Here is a 27,966-nt window from a genome sequence, read left to right as displayed (position 1 = left end):
GCTGGCCATCTGTCACGGGCTAGTGGGTGCCCAGGCCCCGGGCCCTCAGAACAGGATGCCCAGGGGGAGCAGGGCCAGCAGGAGCAGCAGGGGGCCTGGGGAGGGGCTGCCCGATGAGTTGGCTGAGGCGCAGTGGTCGCGGTTGGCACCGATGCAGGCGGCGTAAGCCATCACGTGGGGGATGTAGTTCTGTTCGTGGACGCCATGCAGCAGGTGCGCCATGGGGCCCTTGGCAAAGACCGCCACGTCCTCCCCACCGTGGGTCTCGTGGCGCAGCGGCACAGCAGACTGAGCCTGGTAGTTGTTGTGAGCTGTGGGCCAGAAAAGACCTTTGCAGAGGGCGCAGCAAGGGCCTGGCGCTGTGCCCCTCCCAGGCTGGCATGAGTGCCCCATTTCACAAAAGAGAAAATTGAGGCTCAGTGCAGGGAAGACATTTTGCACAAGGCCACGGAATTAGGGCCTGGGTCTGTTCTAACATAGAAGCCTGTGCTCCCAAACCCCAGAAGAGAAAATCCGCCTCACCTGTGCCAGCAGGTGAGCTCTGGATTAGCAGGAAAGTCAACCCTGGAAAGGTTCTTACCATTGGCCGTACCACTAGAACCCCCACCCCCCCGGACCTCTGGAGACATCAAAACAAATGAACATTTAACAATATGGAATTGGATAAATACCCTGGGAAGGCTCTTATACTGGAATATTATATAGCCAGTAAAAATGACTATAATATAGCAAACACCTATGCATGCCAGGCTCCATGCAAAACTTCTCAGACTCACTTAGTTCTCCAGGCAGCCTTAGGAGGTAGAACCCTCTTACGGAGGAAACCGAAGCTGAGAAAGGTGAAGCTATGTGCTCAAGGTCCCAGAGCTACTAAATTGTAGAAGGGGATTCAAACTGATACTGTTCTGACTCAGTCCTTACAGTTCTGAGACCCTGGACCTTGACCACAAGCCTATACTCTGTTCTCAGTCCCATCCCAGATGGGTGTCCTGTCCCCTGCCAGCCCTGGCTCTTGGCAGTCTCACCGTAGTCCACCATGGAGACATTTTCTCGCTCACCGCCCACCACCTTGTAGCCAGGCCCGTTGCCATACAGGATAGCAGTGAAGGGCTTCTTGTCCGTGTCGCTCACCATGGGGGCCAGACCTGCACAGGAAGGCGTTGGTCCAGGGATCACGCGGGAGCACCAGGGGTACAGTCCCTTTGGAGGGCCCCAACCCAGCTCCATGAAGCCACCTTCCCAACCTGATTTACCTCCCACCAACCACTCCTCAGCTTTCACTGTGCCTACATCCCTCCCTCCCATTCATCCTCTCTCATTCTTTTTTGATTTTTCTTTCTTTTTCAGAGAGAGGAACGTTAATGTGAGAGAGAAACATCGATCTGTTGCCTCCAGTACGCACCCTGACCAGGGATTGAACCCGAAACCTTTTGATGTATGGGACGACACTCCAACCAACCGAGCACCTGGCCAGGGCCCTCTCATTCTTCTATCTACCCATCATCCAGGCAGCCAGCCACTCAGCCGTGCACTCGCCTCACTCCATCCCTCCATCCTGCATCCCCCCACCCATCGGCAAGTTCTCCTGGAGTCTCACCCGTGCCAGGCCCTGGGCTTGCTGACTCTCCCACCCCACTCCTGCTCCCAGATGGGCAGACCCCAAGAGTGCCCAGCGCCCACCCCACTGGAGGCCCACCTACCAAAGATAGAGTTGCCACGGGGTGTGTACCCGCCAAATGTGAAGACGTGGGAGTGGTCAGCAGTAACGACGGTCAGTGTGTCTTCCAGGGAGGTCATGGCACCTGCCTGCCCGATGGCCAGATCCATCTCCACCGCCTCGTGCAGCGCCTGCTTGGCCTTGCCCTCATGGTGCCCGTGGTCAATCCTGCCTCCTTGAGACACCAAGGCAAAGGCCACAGGGGAGGCGAAGAAGACTGGCACCCCCGAGCCCCACCATACAACCGCCCGGTTCACCTCCCTTTGATGGGGAAATACTATATGCCGGCAACCACACCAGGCTTTTAGGCAGCCATTCAACCTGTGCAGCAGCGCAGAGAGGGCGAGTTGCTGGGCCAAAGGCCTATGCACGGAGACCAAACAGCCAGGATTTAAAGCCGATCCACCTGCCTGAAAAGCATGTGCTCTTTCCCTGACCCCAGGCTGCTCCCAGCACCGCTCCTTCAGCTGCTGGACCCGGAGACCTCTAAGAGGCAGGGAGGGCACCAGCATGCCTGAGTGCCCACTAGGGGCCAGGCACGGCAAGCCAATGTGGTATTTCCCCTTCACAACAATCTTGGCAGAGACGGGAACAGTCAGCCCCATTTACCGATGAAGCGACTGAGGCCCAAGCGGGGAAGCCACGTGCCCAAGGTGAGATTTGCTGGGATTTGAATTCAGGTGTGACTGGCTCTAGATCACCTGCCTTTCCACCTCCACTCTGAAGAGTCCCCTCTGAGTGTAAAGCACAGTCCAAAAAGGTGGTGGCTGGGCAGGGCCCACAGCAGGCTTCCAGAAAGACTTGCAGGGGCCTGTGTCCTGTGCTGCCTCCTTAAGCCAAGTGAGCACAAGAGGCCTGGCATGGAGCCTGGCTTAAAGGTCCACAGTAAAGGGCTCTGTGACCTGAGGGAACGAACATCTCCCGTCTCTAACAGGAAGATGCTGCCTAGGCAGACACTCCCAGCTCTGAGTGTCCTGGGCCTGGGTGCCTGGCCACCCTCCCTGCTCACTAGCCTGAGCCTCACCACTGCGGCCTGGCAGGCTGGAAGGGTGGGTCCTTCCTTTGTTGTGGCTCTGGGAGCAGCTGGCCTGGCGGGCCCAGTACTGGCCCTGCTCACAAAGAGCGCTGCTCCCGGGGGAGCCCGCGCTCGCCACCACTGGTTCCTGGCTGGTTCCTCGGCGTCAGAGGCCTGTTCGGGGCCAGGCCGAGACCGCTGTGCTTGAATGGGAACCCCGGGGTTTGGCAAGAAGGAAAAGCAGTGGCTGGTGGCCACTGGCCCTGGAGGGCGGAGGGGCCTGAGTGTATGTGTGTGTGTGTAGTGAGGGTATGCGTGCAAATGGGTCCGTGTTTGTGTGTGAACATGAAGACAATGGCTGTCAGAACTCTGGGAGATTCCGGACAGTTTATCACATCCTCAAACTTCCTGTTGTTATTGATTTAGCTATTGTGCAATTGTGACAGTAATAACAGAAACACTGAGGATATATTCTCTGCCAGGCCCTGTTCCAAGTCCTTTATGTCTCTGAACACAATGGATGCTAATAACCCTTCTAGGAAAGGGCGACTGTGCGGGGCCTCATTTGACAGAAATGGACAGGTAGAGGTCGCACAGCCAGTAGATGGCAGGTTCAGGACAAAAGCTCAAGACAGACCCCAGGGCTCATGAGGGCCCTCGGAAACCCCGTGAATGCCAGCATCCAGCACTGTCGACTCCCAAAGGGTCTGGCTCTCCCATTCTGGGGGATCCTGGGCCTTTTCCTCCCAGAGACAGGACTCACGAACCTGCCTTGGCCCCACATGTGCCTAGGAACAGCAGATGTCTGCCATCTGGCTGTGAGGGCTGCCGCAGATGGCCTTGAGCACCTCCAAACAGCTGCTCAGCTGCAGATGTCTCCTGGGCCTGCTGATTAGCCTTTAGGGAGGAGTGAAGCTGAGGGGGCTGCACACTCCTCAAGAGCCTCAGGGAGTAACTCCTGGAAGGAAGACACCCACCTCCTCTTTCAGGAAGCCTTCCTAGACTAGTAAGCCTGGTGTGTATGTATGTGTGATAACAGCTTGTTGGGCTGGGAGCTTCAGCACTGCCCCCCTTTCCGCCAGTCTACAATTCATCCTCCTAAAAGAAATTTCCTGCATCATCGCCAAACTAGACAGTTCCCTTTGAGAGCTGGCCTCCCCTGACCTCAGTCAAGCTCTTAGGCAAGTGGCCTGCAGTCAGGCCTGGGACCCTACCTTCCACCAGCAAGAAGAAGCCTCTGGGATTCTTGCTCAGGATCTTGATGGCAATCTCCACCATCTCGGAAAGTGACGGGTCAGTCCCATTGTTCCTGTTCAGCTCATACTGCATGTCCCCCGGTTCAAAGAGACCTGAGGAGGATGTGGGCGGTGAGAGTTCCTGATCCCGCCAGGAGGATCTGCAGGGAACCTGTGGCATCTCAGGGACCACAGGTTCCCCACACACAGCCTAGGGCGCGGTGGGGGGAAGGAGGCTCCTCTGGATGGCTCTGGGGGCCCGACATGCACCAGAAGCCCTCATCAGGGCCACACCACAGAGAGGGGTCACCACGCCCATTTACAGAGGAGACCGAGGCTCGAGGACCAGTAACTTGCTCTTTTCAGCTGCTGAATGGGCAATCGGATTCATGTCCATTGGCCTACCCCTCAAGCCTGAAGGGCCCAGGACACGGCACCGTGGCCCTCAGAAAGAGGACTCTGTCCTGGACTTGACAAGGCAGCTTGCCTGCATGTTACCTGTCATTTACAGGCCAGGCTTGAAGCACTCTGTGCAGGGACACCGCAGCAGGTTTGGGGTCGCTGTCCCTTCTGTTCACTGAGCTCAGTTTTCTCACTTAGGAAATAAATGATCCACTCCTTGCCCATGTCACAAGATTTCACGTGCCTCAGGCTGGTGTTTTCAGTTCTGGATATCCTTCCAGAACAACCTTGCCTCTCCGTGAGTGTGTGTGCAGCCAAACAAAAGTTCTGATGAACAAAGCGTTCATTCTGTTCCACGTGCCACTATAGGAGCTTTGGAAGCATGTAGGTACCAGCCTCCAAGTTGTGTCCCATAAGCCCTGCCTCTTGGAATTCACACCCTGGTGTGCCCCCCACGCCTCCCTCTCTGCAGTGACTAGGACTGGCCTATGCATCCAACAGAATACTGCAGAAATGACAGCATGTGACTTCCAGGTCTGGGCATAAGACACTGCAGCTTCTGCTTTGCACACTCTTGGGTTTCTGGGAGAAGCCAGATACCATGCTGTGAGGACACTCAATCAGCTCTGTGGAGAGATCCATGTGGCAAGGGACTGAGGCCTCCTGCCTACTTATTAGCCATACAAGTGAAGCCCCCTGGAAGCCCCAGCCCCAGTCAAGGCTTCAGATGACGGCAACCTCCTGAGAGACCTGCCGAACTGCTCCCAAAGCCTGACCCAAAGAAACTGCAAAGTAGTAAATGGTTACTCTTATTTTAAACTAAGTTTTTGGGATAATCTGATCTATAGCAATGGATAATGATACAATGCATTAGCTCATTGAATCATCATGATAACCCTGAGGCAGGCCCTATCATTATCCCCATTTTATAAGAGTCATTATTCCTACTTTATAGAAGAGGAAACTGAGGCACAGAGAAATCACTTGCCCAACATTGCACTGCTCATAGGTGGTAGGAGCTGGATTTGAACCCAGCACTCTGGCTCTAAGATCCATGAGTAGAACTGTCTTGTTCCATGGGTGCACACACAGCTCCACACAGTCTGTGTGTGGTATGGAGTCTGTGCTATATAACCCAGGCAAGTGGAGGGCTGTGTGTATCTGGGCTCCTCCAGGTGCCCAGCTCTGTGCCCATAATCTCCAATGACACACCCAGGACCCGGGGGCTGAGCTCCTTGGGAAAGGTTTGCAGGAGGTTTTGCCACCACTCCCTGGGCACACTAGCCAGGTGGGAAAGAGGACCCAGAGGTCGTCATGGTGGTGCTCAGGTCTCGTCCTACCTAACCTAGAAATGCCCCTGGCCCCCACCACTGCTCCCTATGCCAGGGGAGAGGGGAGCGCCCCACCTCCCACCTCGGTCAGGACCAGCAGACAACCAGGCTGGCTCTGCTCTGGCCACACATCAGGGCTGGCTCGGATGCCCAGCTCCACAGCCCGGGGTGTGCTTACCCGCGTCCCGCGTCCAGACTTAGCGGGCCATACCCTAATCAGCTCTGGGCATGCCGTAGGCAGCTTCCCTCCCCTGACCCTGAGCTTCCCTCTGTGTTTATTGGGGCTATTCACCCTGCACAGCCAGCAGTTTTGGGGCTGAAATTCTATGAACCAGAACCCCTCCCTCACCCCTCCCAGGTCCTGGAGCCTGAGCGCAAAGGTCCCTAAGCAGGGGGAGCAGGCTGGGGCCTTGCCCCCAGGTGCTGGGTCACACCACCCTTGCCCCAGGGCAGCCAGCCAGGCATCCACCACCCCAACCCCCCGACGCCTTACCTAAGAGGTAGTCCACGGTGCTGGGTTTGAGGGCCAGGAGTTCAGTGCGGTTCCAGACATAGTGAGAGTGCTAGGAGGAAGGGCCTGGGTCAGTCACAAGGGGGCCGGGGGTTGGAAGGACAGCCCCCAGCTGGTCCCACAGTCGGAGGCATGTGTTTGTTTCTGTTGCCTTCAGTCCTTTAACAACCCCTCCCTAAGGACCTACCATTCCTGCCTTCAAGAAATGACAAATAAATAGGCAATTCTAATGCAGGGGAAGGAGAGTTCTGAGGGACCAGGGGTCACTGTGGGCCCAAAGGCAGGATCAGGGAAGGCTTCCTGGTAGAGGCAATATCCTAATGAGGCCCTAGAGGATGAGTAGAAATTGATCAGCCTGAGGTCAGGGAGTAGAGTTCCATGGAGAGGAACGTGTGGCAGAGAAGAGGCAGACACAGGTCACAAGCGGCCCACTGAGAGGTGTGAGCTGTGTTCTGGAGGCCACGGAGAGCCAGGGGGGAAGCGAGGCCCTAGATCTGCTCTGGGGCCCATATAAGGGGACAATAAAGGAGGTGCTGCTTCTTCAGGGCAGAGAGGCCGCAGGAAGAGGCTGGTTGGCTTGCCCGGAGATGGCACCATTCAGGACCTGGACGGGAGGTCCTAGCACTGCCAGGAATCAGCTGTGTATCCTCAGGAGAGTCCCTTGCCTTCTCTGGACAATGGCATTAGGATTGGTGGTTTTCGAACCTCAAGGGTTATTATGGGAAGGAAGGTGAAAAGGCTAACACAGCGGGGCTCTGTCCTCCCACCCCGATCCTCTCCTCTGCGTCCCTGAGGTGTGTTTATCTCATTTAATCCTCACATCAGCCCTATAAGGTAGGTACATACATTCCCATTTTACAGATGAGGAAACTGAGACATACAGATTACACAGCCACTCAGTGGTAAAGGTGAGACACTCTAGAACCTAGCCTTAAGGCACGGTTTTCAAGGTAGGGTCTCTTGGGGACCCTACAGTGATACCCGGCTGGCACAGTGCTCTGGGCCCTCTCCCTCCCTCTTGGGGTCTAGACTAAGCTCCGAGGGAAGTACCCTGCCTAGGCAAGAAGGATCGAGCTCTGGTCCTACGTTCCAGGGAGAGAAACTGAGGCTGGGAGGGCGCTGCCTTTCTGACTTGGGCCGGGAGTGGCTCTGGCCCAGCTGGAACTGACTCAGAAGGAATGGCAGAGGTTCAAAGCAGCTCCTTCCCACCCCCATCAGCCCTGTGGGGGCCATTCCCCAGCCCCTGCCCCCACCTCACTCTTGGCCCAGCCTCGTCCCACAAGGCCTCCCCTGGGGCCAGTCCTGGAACCCTCAGAAACCCAAGCCCGGAGTGACATCAAAGCGGCTGCCAGGCTGCTCCCCACTGTCTTCAGCCCTGACCGCAGTCATTTCCAGACCCCAGCTGCCCCAAGCCCAGAGGCCAGCAGCACAGATTTAAAAGGCCAGAGCCGCTCCGGGAGCCAGAGCTCGGGCCCTTCCCACGTTCCAGCCTCCCTTCCCCAGCACGTGCCCTTGCCCAGGCCACAGTCAGCTCCCTGTGGAGGGCTTCGACCCCATGGCTGCCACCTCTGCCTACGACGCCTCCCGATACTGCCTCCTCCGCCGCCCCGCCCCCTCCTCAGGTCTCCTCTGTCCCTCCCTGCGGTCTGTCCCCTCTGGGTTCCAGTACGCCCTGGACATCCTGCCATCCAAGCACACAGTGTTCCGTGTTTCCTTGACCGCTGACTCATCATTCGGACCTCATGGCCAGCCAGGGGCTCTGCACACAGTAGGGGCGCAGGTGGACTGGGTGTCCACGCAGGCTACTCATTCCCTAGCCCGTCCTCCCCCTTGCTGTCTAGCTTTTTCCATTCCCTGCCCCTAAAGGAAGGAATTGACGGATTACCTACTATGTACCATTCATGTATCTGTTAGACCATCTGAGCCCATTGAGGTAAGAATGATGACCACATTTTAGAGGAGAAAACTGATTCAGAGACAGTTCACCCAGCCCCAGCCCCAGCCCCAGCCCCAGCCCCAGCCCCAGCCCCACCGCAGGCCACCCTGTAGCCATCTGGTCCCTGAACGGGCTACCTTATGTCTTGGTTTGAAGCTCTTCCAGATGTCGATGAGGTTCAGGCCATCCAGCCTTGTACCCCTGGCCTTCTCATCTTGCTCATACTCCACATCGGTTGTATTCTTGGGGAACATGTACTTCCGGCCGCCCCCCAAGATCACCTAAAGATAACAGGAGGCATCAGTACCTCGGCACTTCAAAATGTCCAGAGGCCCCAGTGGCCCCCACCCGGTGCTGGCGCGGGCGCGTCTCCAGCCTGGAGAGTCCTGGGTTCCGCCTATGCTGCTCTCCCGAGCCTCTGCTCTTCCAGCCTGGGGAGAAGATGTCATGAGCCTGCTGGGACTGTGGTTGGGCTTCTGGGCGAGATATCGGAGCTGTTGGTGACCGCCCTGACCTGGCCCTCCAGAGCCCTGACATGTAACTCCCGCTTGTTCAGACATATTCTCTTCCTCAGCTTTACACCAAATGTGTCTCCATTTTCCAAATAAGGAAATGGGTGCAGAAATCTGACTCTTGTCCCCAAGGCCACACAGCCAGTAAGGGGCAGAGCCAGGATTCGAACCCGAGGCCTCTTCTGACCCAGGCACTGGGGCCCTGCCGTGTCCACAGAGCCCATGACAGAGCCTCCAAGAGCTTCCTCTCCCCGTGAGAGGCTGTGCGCCCGCAGGCCGGAGGCCTCGGCCAGGGAGGTCTTGGGGCAGCCCAGCCGGGAGCCTGGCCGAACAGCGGGCCAGGGCTCACGTCTGTGTAGTCACCGCCAGGCTAATTTTACCCACCACGCTGCCTGCACGGGCGGAGGGACGCGAGACTGTTTGTTTTCCTTGGGAGTCCATGTTTGAAGTCCTGACTATTTTTAAAACGAGGCCAAGAGCATAACAGCTGCCGCCCACAGTCACCACCGCACCGGTGTCCTCCTGTCACCACAGGCGTCAGCCCAGGCCACCGCCCCGGCTGACACCTTGGGAGCGCAGAGGCCGGCGCGGCAGGCCTCAGACCCACCGTCCCCGGGCCTGGCCGTTCAAGGGCCCCTTCTCTCTCCCTTCCACTCCATTTTCCTCCTGGGGAACCAGGTTCTGTGGGGAGGCAGGCAAGGTGCCCCAGGGCCAGCCTGGATCATGGGGACCTGCAGGGGACATGGCTTCGAATCCAGACTCTGTCCCTTCTTGACCAAGGGCCTGTCACTTCTCCTCGCTGAGCCTCAGTTTCCTTGCCTATGACATAGACGTGACACCCACCCACAAGACTGTCACAGCCACAAGCCTGTCACAGGAGGGCGTGCAATACGGCAGTGGCCCCGGCACCCAGGGGTGGCCGCCCTGGAGGGTGCTCTCACTGGCCTGAGGGACTGGGGGGTCACAGTATTTCCAGAGGGGCCAACTCCCCACGGCCAGCTCCAGCCGGGATCGCCGGGGGCGGGGCAGGCTGGGGGGGGGAGAGCGGAAGGGGCCTCAGGTCACGGGCCCCCTGCCCCCCCACATTGTTCCCGCAGAACCTGACCCCTTGGCGTGCTCGGAGTGGAAACGAAGCCCCCAATCTTCCTGCCTGGAGCCTCCTCATTTCCAGGCCCAGCAGAGACTTCACACGGGCTCATTAAACTCCCAAATAACAGACTTGCTGTTTGGCTTTGGGGTTTGGGTTTGTGTCTTTTTCTTTCTTTCTTTCTTTTTTTGTTTTTTTTAAAGCAAAAGATATTTATTTTCAGGGCGGGCACCAGGATTTTTGTTTCATGTACAGCCTGGGGGCTGCGGGCTGGGGGCTTTGGGCTGGTGGTGACACAGGCCCGACGGGAGAGAAAAGGGTGAGGAAGTGAGGCGGGAGGGGGGGGCGTCCCCACCCAGCCCTCCTCCTCGCCCTCGCTCCCCGCCCGTGGCCCCTGAGGACCCCCCATCCACCCCTCACCCCCACCAGAGAAATCTTCCCCTAAGCTCCTATCCCCCTCCCAGGCTGTTCCTGCCAAATCTCTCTGAAGCGCAGCCCCGTAATTATACCCTGTGCTTGTACAACAAATGTTCTCACATCCATGACCTCATCTCGGCCTCCAGCAGGCCAAGCAGTGGGCAAGGGGGGCCCTCTGTTGTTGTTGTACAGGTGGGGAAACTGAGGCTCGAGGCGGGGAAGTGACTTGTCCCAGGACACAAGCCAAGGGAAGGCAAAGTCAGGACGGTGGCTTTGCTTCAGATATATGTTCACTGAAAGGGTCAACAGGACTCTGTCCTGAAAGGGGTGTTCAACCTACCGCTGGCACAGGGGCCAGGGGAACTTGGAAACTGAGGGGATGGCATTGGGGGCAGAAGGTGGGTCTGGGAACCAGCAAGTTTTGTCTGGTAAGTTTAGAAACAGAGGTAAGGGGGTAGGAGGGACCTGGGGGCTTCCTCTGAGCCTCACTGAACCCCTAATTCCAGGCTCAGAGGGCCAAGGTCCCCTCACCCCCTCCCCTGATACCCCCAGTAGATGACAAGAGCCTGAAAAAGAAACAAGCCAGAGATTCTCATTTAAGGAGGGAGGGTAGGGACCCATCTGAACATCAGGTGGACAGTGCCCGGGCTGCATATGCTCTCTCACCTTCGTGAACCTGCTCAGTGTTTTAAAACTTGAGTTTCAGGACGCAGACAAGTGACTCATGTGTAAATGCCACTACTTGCCGAGCATGCAGTAGGTGTCAGGCCCTGCGCTAAACCCTACAGGGATTATTTTATTTAGATCTTGCAATGGGTTTATGGAACAGGTATATTTCACAAAGGGGTTAGGAAAGTGAAAGTTCAAATTAGACCTTGCAATGGGCTTACCAAATAGGTACATTTCACAAAGGGGTTGTAAAAGAGAAGGTTCAAAGAGGGTAAGTAACTGATACAAGGGCACACAGCTAGCACTCAGGACTTGAACCCAAGAAATTTACAGTTGAGAGCCCATGCTAAGCGCCGTCCACACGTTCTCGGGACACTCTGGCTGAGCACAGGAGACACGTACCTGTTTGTGCATGTGGGGATGTACAGGCAGGCGCTCCCCTCAGGTGGCCACTCGGCCACCCCACCTCCCTGTTTTGGGGGGGTGGGGTGCAACGCCAGGTCCCAGTTTACGAAATAATCCCTGGGCGCCTGGTTCTTGAGGTGTGGTGGCGGCCACATCAGGGTTTATCCCGCAGCCCCACCAGGGAGAAATCCACCAGAGCCTCTCCGCCCCAACCACTAATCCCCAATGGGCTTGGAGCCCTCCCAGGTGCATGGGGAGACAGGCCAAGCTGCTTCTCCCGTGCCAGCCTGTACCCAAGGCCTCAGGCCCACCTGAGGCCCTGCCTCACAGCCCGTGGGTCCCTGCACCGGCTGCATCCCCTGAACTCGCCTCGATATCCCTGATGTTGTGCATGAGCTGGTAGGCAATGTCCTTGCAGCCCTGGCTCAGGGCCTCTGGCGGCATCTCGTTGTCTGAGTACCAGTCCCGGTCAGCAGAGTGGGCGTAGGTGGCGCTGGGGGTGGCATGGTTCACTCGCGTGGTGGTCACGATGCCCACGGATTTCCCTGGGGGAGAGGAGGAGTTGGCTTCCTCTGGAGACGGCGGCGAGCAAGCTGCCCTCCTCCTGTTAGCTGCATGACTGCCTGGGCTTCAGTCCCCCCATTACTAACGCGGGGGGCAGGGATGGTGGCTTCCATATACCCTGGCAGCTCAGACAGCCTGCCCCCTGGAGGACCCTTGAGCTGTGAGCTCCTGGGCTGGGGTCCTCCGCTCCAGTGTGGACCCTGCCGAACCCCACGCCGGCAGAAAGCACCCCAATTCGGCCAAGTGCGCTGCAAGGACACAGGGGCCCCTCCTAAGGGCTCTCGGGTGGTAGTGTTGTCACCTATGTCAGCCGGCCCTGCACCCTGACTCTAAAGTTCCTGGGGAGGTGGGTCAGGGCCTCCTGGTTCCAAGAGGAAGGGAGGAGGGACGTTTACTGAACCCCCGCGGGGCTGGCACTGGGCTAGGCCCTTGCCTTCCTCATACCAAGCCTATGAGGGGGCTGTTTTCATGCCCATTTTACAGTGAAATGAATAGACTCGGGGAAATGCTCCAGGACCCACACTGGAGCGGGCTCCTAAACCACTAGACTTCCTGTCCTGGACAGGATCCCGTGATTATTTCAGACGCTCGGAGCGCCGCAGCGGGAAGAGCCCTCGAGAGCGTCCTTTTTCCACCCTCTCCTCCTGCACAGTTGGGAAGACTGAGGCCCAGGCCGTCACAGAGCCAGCCCCGCTCCCCCCACTCACCAGAGTCCTTGGCCCAGCGCAGGATGGAGGTGACCTCGTTCCCCCGAGTGGTGTTGCACTGGGAGCGCTGGGTGGCTGCGCTCACCCCCACGGTGCCCTCATTGGCCTTCACCCCGCACAAGTAGGCAGTGGCGGTGCCCGCGCTGTCGGGGACCTGAGCGTTGGTATTGTATGTCTGCAGGTGGGGAAGGAGGGTTGGGAGACGCCAGGCCCTGGCCCGCCCTGCCTCTCCCCCACACCCCACTCACACCATGAGGCCTGGGGCACGAGGGAGGCAGTGAGGTCTCCCACAGCCTTGGCTGAGCCCTGATGCTCCCTGAGGTCCCCCCAGAGCCACTGGATCCCCTAGCTGCCTGCTTCCTGCCCCAACTCCCTCTGCCCTGGCAGCCAGGGCAGCAGGAAGGGGCAAGAAGGCAACTGTCCAACACATGGAAACAGTTGGCAGGGGAATAGGGGCGGGACCAGCAGGGCCTCTCTCTGGGTCTGGGGCTGCAGGAGCCGGCAGGGGGCTGGAGAGGCTGGCAAGTCCTGGAGAAGGGGGGTGGGTTCTTGAAGAAGTGGGCGGGGCTGGGGGAACGGGAGGGAAAGTGAGGAGGAGGCAGATCTAAAGTGGGGACTTGAGGAAGCGGCTCCCCCTCCTTCAGGCCTCTAATGGAGCCCCTGAATCTCCCTTCCCACCAGCCTGATGGCTCCTTGAAGGCACAGAAGACAGGAGTCGGTCTCCGCTACTCCCTTAGAGTGTGCAGAGAGTCCTTATTACAGACACCACCATCCCCCACGCCCACATCAGTAACAACAGCCACCACTTGACATCAGTAATCTGATTAACTTCCTGAACCACCTTGGGAGAGAGGATGTACTGCATGATTCCCTTCATATCAAGTCCAAAAGCAGGAACAGCTAATCTGCGGGTGGGTGGGCAGGGGGCTACGGCTAGGACAGGGGCTCAGGCGGACCTCTGGTTGCTTGCATGCCCAGTTTCTCCACTTGGACGCTGGTTACACGGACAGGTGCAGTTTGTGGAAATTCAAGCTGTGCACTTGTGCACTTGTGCACTTTTCTCTGTGTATGTTATTCTTCAACAGATTTTTAAACATCGGTGAGCTAAAACCCTCCAAAGGAAGCCTTGGGAAGTAGCTGCCTCTGTCCTCATTTCACAAGGGGCCTCGGAGATCCCAGGAGGGCCGACCACCTTGCCAGGGCCCTTTTGTGCACGTGGTCAAGCTGAGCGGCAGGAGGCTTAGGCTCAGTGGGCTTGGCGCTGGAGCTCACCTTGGAGAGGGCCACGTGGGGGAATTTGTCCATTTCCAGCCTGGTCTCCTCCCCAGGGTTGTGGTGCAACTGACCCTTGAGGATGCGGGCCGCTGTCACCGTGGAGACGCCCATCCCTGTGGTGGAAAAAGGGGGGCCTCAGCCTCTCAGGCTTCTTGCCTCTCCAATCAGCCTTCTGGGTCACCCGTAGCTCTCCAGGCTGGGCAGCGGGCGCCAGAGCAGGGCTCTGTAAGTGTGGCTGGGCAGGCTTCCCTCCCATCCCTCCCCAGACCCTCCGGGGGCCACCTGACACAGCAGACCTCGTGAGTGGCCCCCCATCCTCTTAAACATGCTCCCCAGGGCTCCAGCCTCTTCAGCACAGCCCCCTTCACCTCTGGCTGGCTCTGTGGGCCCCTACCTAGGTACCCAGCCCAGCCCCACCATGGGGCTCCCAGGCCTCACCATCTCCCAGGAACATGATGATATTCTTAGCCACATTGGTGTTGAGATTCTGAAGCCTCAGGGCATTTTTCAGGGTCTGCTGAGCTTGGTCTCTCCAGTACTTGGGGTCTTTCTCTTTCTCTGTACAGATAGCAAGGCAGACAGTTATTTGGCAGAGGGTGGCACTAGCTTCTAATCCCCAGACTGACATATACCCCAACTTCTCGTGCTTGAGGGAAGGTGTCAGGACTTGAGGAGGGAGCAGTGGTTGCCCATCGGACAGTCATCCTGTGGCCTGTAAATCTTTTCCAGTCCAATCCTCCAAACAAGCCTGTGGACCCTGGGTCTTCTCCCCAAATCTCAGAATGAAGAAACCAAGGCTCAGAGACACCAAGCCACTGGCCCAAGGCCACACAGCACTGGCAGACACTGGCAGAGCTGTGTTTCACTCCAAAGCCCAGGCTCTTTCCTTTCTCCCAGTAAAGGGACATTTTGCTAAGGCAGCAAATGAATTTGTGCTAGCGTGATTAGGAAGGTAATGTTTAAGCTGTTCACGAGAACAAACTACTTCCAACTGCAGGAGTCCCCAGGCACCTCCAGCCATCAATTATATACTCTGCGTGGCTTACTGATTAACGTAGGTTCAGCAGAAACCTGACTTAGTGACAGCATTAACAGCAGTGCTGAAAAGCAAGACCTGCCTCTTGTCTAAAGACTTGCCTTTTGTCTAAGGTGGCAAGTTGAGATACCTACGCACAAGCTCACTGCTGTTGGAGTAAACGAGCATGGTCAGCGTCCCTAATCTTGAGATAAAGTGGAGCCAGGCACGCTCTCTTCCCTCCCTCCTTCTCTCTCTCCCTTGCTGTCTCCCTCACTTGTGTGTGTCCAGTAGCCAATCCCCCAGAGGGAAGAGCACAGCTCTAGTGCTTGCTGGACCTCAACTGCCCACCCTGCCCTGCTGTGCCAAGTATCGCCTGTGTAGACAATCACCTCCCTGAGCCTCAGTTTCCTCTCCTTCAAATGCTGTTGTTTGTACCTTCCTCTCAGGGTCTTATGAGGACGGGACTAGATAAGGCAAGGGACACCCCTGTCCCACAGGAGAGGACTAAAGGCCCCCCTCCCACTGCCTAGTAATTCCATCACCAGTAATTGACTCCCTTGTTCTTCGAGACAGAGGCCCAGGCTCCCCGCTCACAAGACTCAGGGGCCCTCCCACTGGCTGCCGGGCTCCCTTCTGTACTTGGCCCCCGTTAACCTGCCACTGGGCTACAGAAGCCTGGAGACGGCAGCTCTGCCGGGACTCTCTTTTTCATTTTCAATGGCCTCCCATTGCCCAGAGGGGAAGACTGAGTCCAGGAGGCATAGGAGGGTCTTATCCAAGGCCATGCCGCGTGTTCACGGGCTGAGGACACGACCCTCATCCCTGGGCCTTGCTCGGGCCTGAGCTGCCTTTCCGGACAACTGTGGGTGAAGAGCACAGCGCTCCTTTCTCACAAGCACAGTTTCCAGGCAAACTTGCTGGGGTCACTGCAATGATTTCCTCCGCAGTACAAAATGAAAGAGAGGGTGCCGAGATTAGAGCTGAAGAAGAAAAACAGGAAACCCACCCATCGACGGGGCAGTGCCCGCCTCGGGCGTGGGGAGCGAGAAGGTGGAAGGAAGCAGTTCTTGACCTCAAGCCTGGGACACATCCATGCTTCACACCGCTCCCCGAAGAGGTCTCCCCTGAGGTCGCCCCACGCCAATCCCTAAGCCTGCCACCTTCACGGGGACAGCCCCCAGCGCCATCCCTCTCTTCTGAAGGGGTCCGCTGAGCTCACTAACTTCAGGCCCCAGTGGCAGCGCCCCCAGCTGAAGCCCTGGCCCTTCCACCAGCTGTGTGCATCCAGGCGCGTCCCTGCCACCGCGGTGTCTGCCCCAGGAACGAGGGGGAACACCGCGACCTGCAGTGTTGGGATTAAATGAAGTAAAGCCCGGAAAGTGTGCCGGGCCATAGGTTCTGATCCGGGATCCCGCTGGCTCTGGGCTAGTTCCGGCCTCCTTCCCGCCGTCCTCCATACCCGCCACAGTGCCCAGGCTGCAGTCCAGGACCTTCTGTGGCCATTTGGATGCCATCTGGCTGGTCATGAACTTCTTCCCACCCTGCCCTCCTCTCCCCGCACCGCCCCCGGTGGCCCTGCGCCTGTTGCTCCTTCCCCACACAAGCCCTGTCAGCAGTTTGCCAAGTTCCCTGTTGTGTTTGCCTCCTGCAGGGCCCTTGTCCCTTACACCAGGGCCATCGCGGCACTTGTCCCTCAGAACGGTGCAGTGGATGTCAAACTGACTTCATTGTCAGAGAACTGATGGAAGCCATGAAGGCTTTGGACAGCTGAGTATCAGGAGGCCATCGCTTTCAGAAACCGTTACATGACATGCTTAAACGCTCATGACACAATGTTATGTAAAGAGTGCTTGTCATCGTATAGTACATACTGCGCGGTTTTGTTCACATGAAGTTCAAAGGAGGCAAAACTCACCTTTGGTGGCAGAAATACACCTAGTCACTTCCTTTGGCTTGGGGGTCGGGGTGGGGGTTTGTTGGGACGGACACAGGATAGGACCTTGACTGGAAATACTCTTTCAACTCATCAAGCTATATATGTAAGATTTGTGTCCTTTAGTGTAAGCTATACCAAATATTTAAGGAAGAAGGAGGAGGAGGAGGGGGGAGGGGAGGGGAGAGGAAACACAAGGTACTACCACAGCACATGCATCAGAATGGCTAAAATGAAACAGATCACCAAAAATTGAAATGCTGAATATTGGAAAACCTCTCATTTTGTCACTTTTTCATTCTTTCCCTTTTTACCCACCTGCTCACTCACTTGTCACCCAGATGGGCTGTGAGTGCTGAGAAAGCAGGGACTCAGTCCCAGAGTGACCTGGGTCCCCACAGATACACAAGGGGAGGCATCAAGGGATAACAGAGGGAATGGTGGCCCGGGAACCCGCCACCCAAGCTCTAGTCCCAGCTCTGCAACGGACTCGCTGCGTGGCCTGGGAGGGCCAGCCCTTCTCTGTACCCCAACTCCCTAATCTTCCTAAGAGCTCCCCCTCCCTGCCAGACACTAGGATTGTCCCATGTCCTTCCCCCAATAGCCTTAAGGAGAAGTTATCTCCTCTGAACAGATGGAGAAATGAAGGCTTGGAGAGGGCAAGTGGGGAGCTTCCAGCCGCATAACAGACTGCGCCAAAGAGGACTCCCCTTTCCGACTAAGACGCTTGAAAAATCAAATGTAATACTGTGGAAACACTCCCATATGAGCCTCCAATCGAAAACAAAAGGCAAAACAAACTCTCGTTGAAGATGAGTTCCCAAGCCAGAATTACAAACCACAAGGAAATGCACCGCTCCAGCAGGCAAAAATCCAACAGGAGACCAGGGCTTGGAGGAACGTATAGAATAAGTTGTATTTCAGATTATCAGAGAAACGAGCAAAGAGAAACCCCAATTAAAGAACAAGAAAACAGCTTTCTCCCTTCTTCTCTCTCTCTAAAATCAGTAAAGTAAAAATTAATTGTTTTTTAAAGAACAGGAAATTATAAAGGGGGAAGTGTGACTTACAACACAGTCACATGCGGGGCAGAGCTGGCGTTTCCCGGGCGGAACATTGGTTTCCAGTTCTTAAATACTTTGGACGGTTCCATGACCCTGAACATAGACAATGCCCTCGTCCCGCCCTCCCTGCAGCAGGTCTTCGCTGCCCTCCGCCCGTGCCCCCCAGCCCTACCTGGCACTAAGGAGGTTGCGAGGCAGGTGCCGACGGCCAGCACTAAGAACGCTGAAATCATGGTGCTCTCCAAGGCCCGTTCCCTCTCCAGAGCCCAGAGGTACAATCGACGTGGGTGGGACAGGGTGGGAGGAGGTGGGCTGGCAGTGGTCAACCCGTTAGGTGATGTTAGCCGATGTTCCGATCCTAGAAATGAACCAAAAGAAAAAATTAAAAGACATGTGAGCCACAGCTCGAGAGTTCCTATGTTCATTCACTTAATTTCTTTGTTGGTTCATTCATTAAGTAGCTGCTGAGCACCGTTACGGGCCAGGCCTGGGGTTACAAACCTAGGTGGTCCCCTCCTCAGGAAGCTTAATCACACAGTTGTTGAATTTTAAATGAGTACTATGCTGCAAAGCGGTTCCTTCCATTGCCCAAGTGAACTCCCACTTTCAGTCCATCTGAACCCACCAGAGTTCGGTCTTTCTGTGGCATGCGTGGCACCGTAGCACGCATCAGAAACTCCTACAGGGCTTGTGAAACGAGATTCTGCCCTCCTCTCCCCTTCCTCGCCCAGAGATTCTGACCGCATTGCCAACAAGCTCCCAGGTGACGCCCCTGCTGCTGGTTCATGAACTACACCTTGAAAAGCATTGTTCTAGAACATCAGTTTTCAGGCTTTTAATTACCTGTGTCCCAGAACATCAGAGACCATATTTCTTAAAAAGAAAAAAAAAAAGAGTCCACCTTTTCTTAGAGGGACACCTACATTTGCTACATTATCTTCTAGAGCTTAGTCATTAATGGTGACAGATACAAAAACTATAGGCATGACATACAGGAAAAGACTGGCTGATAAGGGTGAGTATTTCTGGATAGTAACACTACAGATGACTGATGATTTTTTTCTGCATTTCCCAAATTTCCTTCTTTGTTGAGAAGTTACCTTTGTAATTTTTTAAAAATATTATTTGGAAAAAAAAAAAAAGACTGGAAGGAAACACACCACAATATTAACTGTGGCTTTCTCTGGGTAGTAGGACTGTGAATGATCATTCATTCATTCATTCATTCATTTTTATTTTATTTTTTCAGTTTTCCAAATTGCCTAAAAATGAGCACATATTAATGGTATAAGAATGTTTTTAACTTGTGATTAGCCTGTTTGGTCCACAAGGGATAACCCCGCTGGCAGCTGAGAAATGTGCCTGCTCTGTTGTATATAATGCTACTAGAAGATGAAGAATTTTAAATGGCAAGAGCTTCACTGGGAAATATTATTTGCACCAAAACCAAGGTAAAAATGATTATTCCATTTGTTGTGTTTACCTAAATATTTTTTTTTTTAAAGTCTCAGATAAGAGATCCAAAGAGAATTGCAACTCTGGGAAGCATTGATTCAGGCAGGAACCCGATTGGGCTTTAGATTAGGAGTTGAAGGTAAGAGGTCTTTGTGAGAAAGAGAAGGGGAACAATTATATCTGTAGAAGGAAAGGATTTTTAAGGGTGTAGATAAACTAAGAAAGGACTTTCTCTACAGGTGCAGATAAACTAACATAGTGATGTTAATTTTAAAGAATGTCATTAGTTTTCAGCCAGAATGTCATCGTAGTCCTATTTTTTTTGCTTTCCTGTTATTTTTGAAAACGGTTGTTTGACTATAGTGCTGATTGAGGCCTAGTCCAAAGGTTATTTTGCCCAGTTGTAATACCTCAACAGTTTGCGGGGTAGCAAATGCACGGCGGTTCCTCAGGGATGGCAGCTCCAACCCCAGGGTGGAGTTGTTCTGTTTATGGTATTTTTTACAGGAGAAACAGCAGGGACGTACAACACTCTGCTGTTACTGTCGTGATAGATAAGAAAGCACTCCACCACTGGAAAAGCAATCTTGATTCAACCTTAAAAACATTCACACTGGACTCCAGAGGCAAGAGTCACCGGCCCCACGTCCCCCAAAGCACCCCGCATTCACCAGACACGCCGTCCATTGCACAGCCCTGTGCTTCTCTGCCCCCTTCCCCACGCACCTGGCTGCTTACACCCAGCGTGGCCATGGGGGAGGGGAGGGCGAGAATGGGAAAGAAACGCGCTACTTCTAACGCAAGCGCTTAGCTCTGAGTGGTGGCATTTCAGGTGATTTCTGATTTTTTAATTCTACTTTAGTTTCCAAACATTTCTAGAGTAAATTCTACCACCATTAAAATGTTATTAAATTGATGTACAACACTGATACATTAAAATATTATTCAAAAGAGCCCTGGCTCTTGTGGCTCAGTGGATGGAGTGCTGGCCTTCTAACTCAAAGGTCGGCCGTTCAATCCCCAGTTAGGGCATGTGCCTGGGTCACAGGCCAGGTCCCCAGTTGGGGGTGTGCGAGAGGCAAGCAATCAATGTTTCTCCTGCACATTGATGTTTCTCTCTCCCTCCTTTCCCCTCTCTCTAAAAATAAATAAAATCTAAAAAAATTCAAAAAAATGTTAAATATTAGTCAAAATAGTTTACAATACTGCCATCAGGAAGCCCCCAGGACGATCGCCCATGCCAATAATACTACCTCCAAACTTCATATTATTTTAATTATTGCATGTACCCCCCTGTTTTGGAAGTAGTAATTCTTTCCTAATCCATCTCACCTACCATGCCGGGAGCCTCCAAGAGCAGGGACTTTGCCTTGTTTGTACTCCAGTGCTTGGCACAACAAATATTTACCCCAGTTGAAAGCCAGTGCTCTAAGGGGGAGGGAGGGGAGAAAGGAAAGAACCACCCCAAAACCCTCCTTTGTGTGTGCAGAAAAGTCCAAGCGTTGGCAAGGATGTGGGACTCCCGGGGCATACCCTTGTCGCTGGTGGGGTACAGATTGGCACCCCCAAGTGGGAAAACTGGCAGTTCTCCCAGGGCTCACACCATTCATGTGCCCTTCAAACCGTTGGTTTCCAAGTTCACTAAAAGACGTGCAGAGGAATGTTCTTATCAGCTCTGTTCCTAGTGACCTCAAAACTGTGTCCATCTTCAGCAGGCCACTAAAGACATGGCGCAGGGTCACAAGGTGGAAATCTACACGGCAATGAGAACGAATAATCGACAACTCCCCAAACAGCATGGGTGAATCTTGTGAAGGTGAGGATGAGTGAAGGACGCAGACCCAAGAGTACATATACTGTGACTCCCGTGATACAAAGTATAAAAACTGACCAAGTGTGTTAGAAGACAAGATAAAGACGACGCTGTGGGGTATGGAGACTGAAGGGGGCTCAGGGGACTGTGAGGCACTGTTCTGTGACTGATCTGGGTGCTGGATGCGTTCATTCTGAACACACAATAAGCTGTCTATTTACGATATGGACACTTTATGCATGTACGTTATACTTCCATAATATAAAAATGTTACTCTTTGAGAACTTATTTAAACAATCTATCAAGGACTCAGAAAAAAAAAAGAAAAAGGCCTGAGAACCACACACAGTTCACTGGTTATACGGACTTTCACAATTTCTCACTAGTAACCTATACAGTGAACAGAGAGGGACTTCTGATCTCTTTATAGCTGAGAAAACCAAGGTTCTTAAAGGAAATGTGATTTGCCCAAAATTACAAACAAGCAGGTAGCAGAGTAGGTAGCAGGTAGCCCTGACTACAGAGCTGCTGATTCCAGATTTAGGAAGGAGGTTATCCCTGGGGAACCATTCAAGCGTGGGGCTTCTGGTTCCCCAAATGTAGAATGAAGATTCTGAGGCTTAACATGTGAATAGATTTGTGTGACCTCCACAACAATCAAGATGCACACAGTTCCACACTCCAAACAACTCTCTCGCACTGTCTCACTGTAGTCCCAGAAGCCTCCCCACAACCTCGACCTGTCCCTTCCCTACACCTGGCAACCCCGGCTCTGTTCTCCACCACTATCATTTGCTTGGCATTGTATTAACTCTATAGATCAGTTTGGGAAGAGTTTATATCTTTGCAATGTTCACTCTTCCAATCATGAACACAGTATGTCTCTCCATACATCTTGTCTATGGTAGTCTTCAGCACACAGATCCTGTACGTGTTTTGCTAAATTTATACCAATATATTTCACTTTGGGGGTTGCTCTTATAATATCATTATTTTAACTTGTTCATTGCTAATACAAAGAAATACAATTGATTTTTTATGTTTCACCTTGTATCTGATGACCTTGCTAACCTCACTTACTAGTTCTAAGAGTTTTGTGTGTATGTATGTGGGTTCTTTGCCATCTTCTGTATAAATAATCATGTCATTGACAAACAGGGAGAGTTTTAGTTGTTCCTTTCCAATTGGTATGCTCTTTATTTCTTTTTCTTGTCTTATTGCACTGGCTAGGACTTACAGCACCATGTTAAATTGGAGAAGCAAGAGCAGACATCCTTGCCTTGTTCCTGATCTTAGAGGAAAAGCATTCAGTCTTTCAGCATTTGGGGTAGTATTTTCAGGTGTGAGATGGAGTAGCTTTGGTGGAGAATATAAGTTACGTGGTTTTGTACATGTTGAGTCTGAGATGTCTCTCAGAAGTGAAGACATCTGTGGACAGCTGGATATATGCACCTGGCACTTAGGGGAGAGGTCTTCGCTGGAGGTATACACTTGGGAAACCTGGGCATATAGGTGATATTTAAGCATTGATAACACTTGATGAGATCATGTAGGAAGAGGGAATGGGGACAGAGACAACTATATGATAAAAGCCCTCAGAAAACCAGGGACCTAAAAGTATTCTTTTAACTTAAGGAAGACTTTATACCAAAACCTACAGAAACCATCATGCTTCCTGGAGAAACATTTAGCATAGTCCCATCACCACTGGTTTATGAGGATTTGGGGCAAACTCTCTCGCCATAACTAGAGGAATGAATTAATAAAGGTGGTGGCGGCAATATCTATGTGGCAGTGGTATTAAAACCAGAAGTCAAAACAGTAGTATGAATGAAGCTTAAACACAGGATTGAGTGAAGAATGCAAGGACTAAAATGCAGCTATACAAGCCACACCCACGTACAGGAAATAGCATAATTTACGAGGACACATACAAATTCAAGGACATATTAAAACACATTAACATGAGGACCTTTCAGGAGTGACGGGATTGGTCATGGGGAGCAGGGATGAAGGGCAAAATGAATAAATAAAACAAGAACTGAGCTCATGATCCTACATCATGCCCTGAGAGATATGACTCATTCAACACTCTCTGCACCTAAGGCCCAAAACAAACAAATAATAAGGAAAGATCAAAGTGGAGGGTGGCCTCAGGAGGCCTAAAGGCTCATCCAGCCCTGCAATGGTTATGCCTGTTTGTTGGCCTCTCTTCTCTGCTAGACAGTCACTTTGTGACGGTGAAGACCATTTATCCATCTCTAAGCCCATGCACACTGAAGCGGCTCTGTAAATGCTGACTGAATGAAAGACCCCATGGTATAGGCTGCAGTGTTCTGAATTCTGGCCCCAGGGATATGACATTGAGAAGGGCTTGTCCTGGAGACTGACACGTGCCTTCTCTCATTGCCTCTGCTTGGAAAGGAGAGGGGGTGGGAATCCAGGAAGCCATTCAGAAGCCAGACTCCCCTGCTGGCTCCCCCTCCCGTGCTCCCACCCCCACTCCAAGGCTTCAAGTCTGCTCTCTGGCAGCCCCGGGTGATGGGCACCGTGGGGCCCAGCCTGGGGCTGCGGGGGCCCCGGCTGCCCACCACCCTCTGCCAATGCTCTGCCAGCTCAGAATGGAGCATCCGAGTGTGTGTCAGCCCCGTCAGCCCCACCTCCCAGCCGGACCGTCTCTGCCAGGCTCCCAGCTACGTGCCCTGATTATTCATGACAAGTGTGCAGATGCCCTGGCCGGTTCTGGCTCTGGCTCTGGCTCTGGCTCTGGCCCGGGGAGAAGGACCAGCTACTTGGCAGGTCATGGGAGAGAGCTGAGCAGCTGGGCCTTGGCCCTGAGTCAGCATCCTGGGGCAGAAGCACGGGAGCCTTGGGAGTTGGGCAAAAAGCCAGCCCTGGCCTGGGTCTCAAAGGTCCAGGGCATATGACATAATAATAGAACTGATAAAAATCACTACCATTTCTTGGGCTCTCTTATACCCAGCCCTGTGCTAACTGTTTACACCTGTGATCTCACGGAATCCTCCAAGCATTGCTAGTCCCGCATCTTACAATTTAGGAAACTGAGCGTAGCTTGTCCACCGCCAAGTGCAATTCAACCCCAGGCGGACCCGACTTCTTTGGGCCTCAGTTTCTCCACCACAACGGGGAGAGAGGCTAGGTCTTCCCTTTCCCTAACCCACAAGAGCAAACAGGGGGCTAAAGGAGTTTAGGCAGGAGGCTGGCAGGAGAGGAGGTCGGGCCATGTGAGTGCTCCTACCTGAGCGGCCTGGCCAGGCGGCAGGTGAAGAAGCACAGCAGGCCCAAGGCGAGCACCAGGAAGAGGATGCTGAGGGCCGCTGTGAGGACCATGTCCAGGGTGGGGGACAGGAGGGCCATCTTGAAGTGAAAGGCGTTGTTGGGAGTGGCCTCCACGCCCTGTACACGTCTGGTCACACTAGCCTTGGACGCTCACTCCAAAGCCCTGGGTCAGTGGTCAGTGACCTGGCTTTGTCCCCAGGTTAATCTTTGTGGATTAGCCCAGGAGGGATAAAATGGGAGGGGAATAGCCCACAAAGCTCCCCTCCCCCAGCCTCATCCTCTCGCACCTGACGCTTGTTCGCTCACCTTCGTTCATTCATCCTTCGCTCTTGAACATTCACTGAGCACCTGCTGTCTCCCCAGCTCTGTTCTAGGTACTAGGGACTCAGAGCGAAGAGGACAGACACAGCCCCTGTTCCCTTGGACATTTCTGACTGGCCAAGGTAGAAAAAGCACCTACTGTGTACCAGCATTGTGCTGGCACATTGTGGGATAAAAACAACAGCAGGAAAGGAACGCTTGGCCAGGCCACAGTCAGTTTTTCCCCAGCAGCAGCAGCTGCTGTGCACCCCATTTATAAGCCCAGGAACCTGAGTCTGTGCGGAACCACCCAGAGGGTGAACCCATGCCCAGAATACGGGGAACTGTTCTTCTGACTCTTTAATCCTCACCCAAGGACACTATCTCATTCCATTTAGAGAGAGAGGAAGGGGAGGAGAGAAAGAGAGAGAAAGATCAATGTGAGAGAGAAACATTGATTGATTGCCTTCTTATACGCAGCCCAACCAGGGATTGAACCTACAACCTGGTATGTGCCCTGACTGAAAATCAAACCCACAACCTTTAGGTCTATGGGACAACACTCCAACTGACTGAGCCACCTGGCAAGGGCCAGGGAACTCTTATTTAGCACCAGCTGTGTGCCAGGCCACATATGAGCTAGGTCCTAGCATCCTCATTTACAGATGAAGGAAACAGGCGCACAGAGGTGCGACAGTGGAGCCGGAGTTTGAACCCAGATCTGTTAGTCTCCACAGTTGAAACCCGGCCCCGCCCTGCATTGCCTGGGAACTGGGATGACACCAGCTTTGCAGGGGAGCAGCGAGGCTTCAACCAAGCCTCCTCGGGCGCTGGCCCAAAGCCAGCGGTCACCTGCGAGGCGGCACACAAGCTGGAAGTAGCTGAGCTGCCACCTACCTGGAGGGGCCCTTTCTGCTTCTGAAATGCCCCTCCCCCCTTTTCCATGTTCTCTTGGGTCCCAACAACATCTCAAGAAGTCAGGATGCGGATTATGGTTCCCCTCTCACAGATTCAGAAACTGAGGCTCTGAGAGCTGAGGCCGCTTGACGCCCACACAGCCTAGAAGGAAAGCCGGCGGCGTGCTGACAAGGGCAGGCCTTTCCCAATCATCCCTCCTGTCTCCTGGGACACCCCAGGTCCCAAGATCTCGGGGGGTGCTTTTACCCTCTCGGTGCCAAGGGAGGTCCTTTATTCCTTGCCCCAGAAAGGCTACTGAAGTCACCATGAAAACAGGAAAACCAGTCACACTACTCAATCGAACCTTTTTCTTTCTCAATAGTCCCTTATCTCGAATAGCAGCAGATCCTCACAACATCCTAGTGATAAAAGGCAGGCTGGGGCTTGTTAGCCCCTTTGACTTATGGGGAAACTGAGGCTTATTAGTGAAGTCATTCACTTAAGTGTCACATAGCCAGCAAGTCTGGCCCAGGTCCCAGTTCCACCACTCCCCAGCCGTGTGACGTCGGTTGGGTCTGACCCTGCCCGCCCCCCGCCACCCCCACCCCCGCCAGCATAAGTCTCCCGTGCAGGAGAGCACTGCGGTGTGCTGAGCACAACCGGCTGATCTTATTTCAATCCTCAGTCACCACCCAGAGAGTGACTCACAGTCGTCCCTCTCCCCAGGTGAAGGAACAGAGGCTGGGGGCGGAGTGTGGAGAAGGTAACCCAGGGGTCATGCCATGGAAGGTGTTGAGCCACACCCCGCAGCCCTAGCCCCAGGCTCTCTCTACCACAGGAACACTCCTCCCCCACCCCGCTCCCGCTCCCGGGCCTGGAAGCCCTCTGAAGTTCCACCTGGGTCATCCCTGTGCTTCCCAGCTGTGCCTGGTGGGGCCAGAGGGACTGTTATTTGTTAAAGAGCCTCCAACCCAGAGGTCACAATCCTGGAATGTCTGGGCTGGGGAGGGTCCTTTGAGCGGATTTCCCTAAATGTACCAGCCCCAGAACTGACCTGCGGTGACTGGGCAAAGTCCTCTTCCCAAGCGGTTACCTGGGAGGGGTATGGACTGGGAAGGGCATGAGGGAACTTTCTGGAGTGATGGAAGTGTTCTTTACAGTGATCAGGGAGGCAGTTAAAAGTACACATACTACATGTAAAAACTCATCTGATGGCTAATAACCCCACCCTGCCTGTGCCTTAGGTGTTGAGGATCTGGTAAGAATTGATATAAGGAAGTGTTAGGGAGGGCGGGAAGGGTTGAGTTTAAGGGAGTGACTGTATTCAAATTTAAGAAGAGAAATTAGCCCTGACTAGTGTGCATTTTCCTTTGTTATATGACTTCTAAATCTTTGTAGCCCTCTCCCCTCTGGAGGTTTTGTTTAATGAGAGTTAAAAACTTTTAGACTCTTAGCCCTGACTGGGGTGGCTCAGTGGGTTAGGCATCAACCTGCAAACCAAAAGGTCGCAGGCTTGATTCCCGGTCAGGGCACAGGCCTGGGTTTTGGGACAGGTCCCCCGTAGGGGGTGTGCAAGAGACAACCGATCAATGTTTCTCTCACACATTGATGTTCCTCTCCCTCTCTTTCTCCCTTCCTTCCCCTCTCTCTAAAAATAAGTAAATAAAATCTTTTTGAAAAGACAAGAGAAATAATAGAGGCACACCCCTGCAAATAAATTCCTGTTTCCCTCACCCCATACCTACTCAGTCAGAATCTCCCAGACATTTTGCTTAGAAAACTGTGCCGTAGGGATTATCCCATGGCCCAGGTGGGAAGACTGAGGCGCCAAGAAAAGGAAAGACTTACCCCGGACTTCCCAGCTCCTAATCCCCATAGACACACACAGGGAACAGACAGAACCAGCCCGGAGCCTGCTGGGAACCCGTCCTCTGGGCTGTCAGCTGGGCCTTCTTGGCTCTTCCAAGTCGCTGTGGCTGTCCAGAAGTGCTGAGTGCTCCCTGTGCTCTTGGTGGGCAAGAGGAGTGGAGTTGGGGTTGCGGGGGCGGGGGGGCCTGAAAGACCAAATTGGGCTGCGGTAGCTGCCCAGGGAGAGAGCGCTGCTGAAGACCAGCCCGGGAACATTTCAGCTGCAGGGTCAGGGCCAGGAGACTTAGAATCTCTCTCTCAGCCAAGCCCAGTGCCTCTGGCAAGCCTAGCTGGCCAGGACTTGATTCATTCACTGTTAGAATTATTTATGGCTGCCATGAAGAAGCCTCTGAGTGAAGGGCTTAGAAGGCAATGTGTGGGGGTCAGAGTGGGCTGCAGGTCCGACCCAAGGAAGGGCTTCCCAGAGGGCGGTGGGCCAGGTGCTGGGCATGGCGCACAACTCAGACCTCTAGCTGCTGAACGCCTCCCATCAGA

General features: G+C 54.0%; 1 protein-coding gene across 1 annotated transcript; it reads right to left on the bottom strand.

Moving 5' to 3' along the window:
* Positions 1 to 27,937, bottom strand: ALPL (alkaline phosphatase, biomineralization associated). Its single transcript, XM_054571450.1, has 12 exons — positions 27,412 to 27,937; positions 17,971 to 18,156; positions 14,222 to 14,341; positions 13,781 to 13,896; positions 12,509 to 12,683; positions 11,607 to 11,782; positions 8,285 to 8,428; positions 6,194 to 6,263; positions 3,947 to 4,081; positions 1,701 to 1,892; positions 1,026 to 1,145; positions 1 to 311 (listed from the first exon to the last, which is right to left on the bottom strand). Exons 1-12 carry the CDS (start codon positions 27,437 to 27,439, stop codon positions 46 to 48), a joined length of 1,728 nt encoding a protein of 575 aa, XP_054427425.1. The 5' UTR covers positions 27,440 to 27,937; the 3' UTR covers positions 1 to 45.
* Between the last annotated feature and the right edge of the window lie 29 nt (positions 27,938 to 27,966).

This window comes from Pteronotus mesoamericanus, unplaced genomic scaffold (assembly GCF_021234165.1).
Source record: "Pteronotus mesoamericanus isolate MK-2021 breed Mesoamerican mustached bat unplaced genomic scaffold, CSHL_Meso_final contig_221, whole genome shotgun sequence".
Lineage (NCBI taxonomy): Eukaryota > Metazoa > Chordata > Mammalia > Chiroptera > Mormoopidae > Pteronotus > Pteronotus mesoamericanus.
The sequence above is the reverse complement of the archived record's forward strand: the minus strand, read 5'-3'. Positions and strand labels throughout refer to the sequence as shown.

Bases quoted from the DNA above. Each gene is read 5' to 3' on its own strand.
- ALPL (XM_054571450.1), bottom strand. From the start codon at position 27,439: ATGGGGATTAGGAGCTGGGAAGTCCGGG. The intron at 14,342-17,970 runs GTAGGGCTGGGG...CTATCTGTACAG, and splicing joins CGCAACCTCCTTAGTGCCAG to AGAAAGAGAAAGACCCCAAG. The intron at 11,783-12,508 runs GTGAGTGGGGGG...CCTCTCCCCCAG, and splicing joins GCGCTGGGCCAAGGACTCTG to GGAAATCCGTGGGCATCGTG.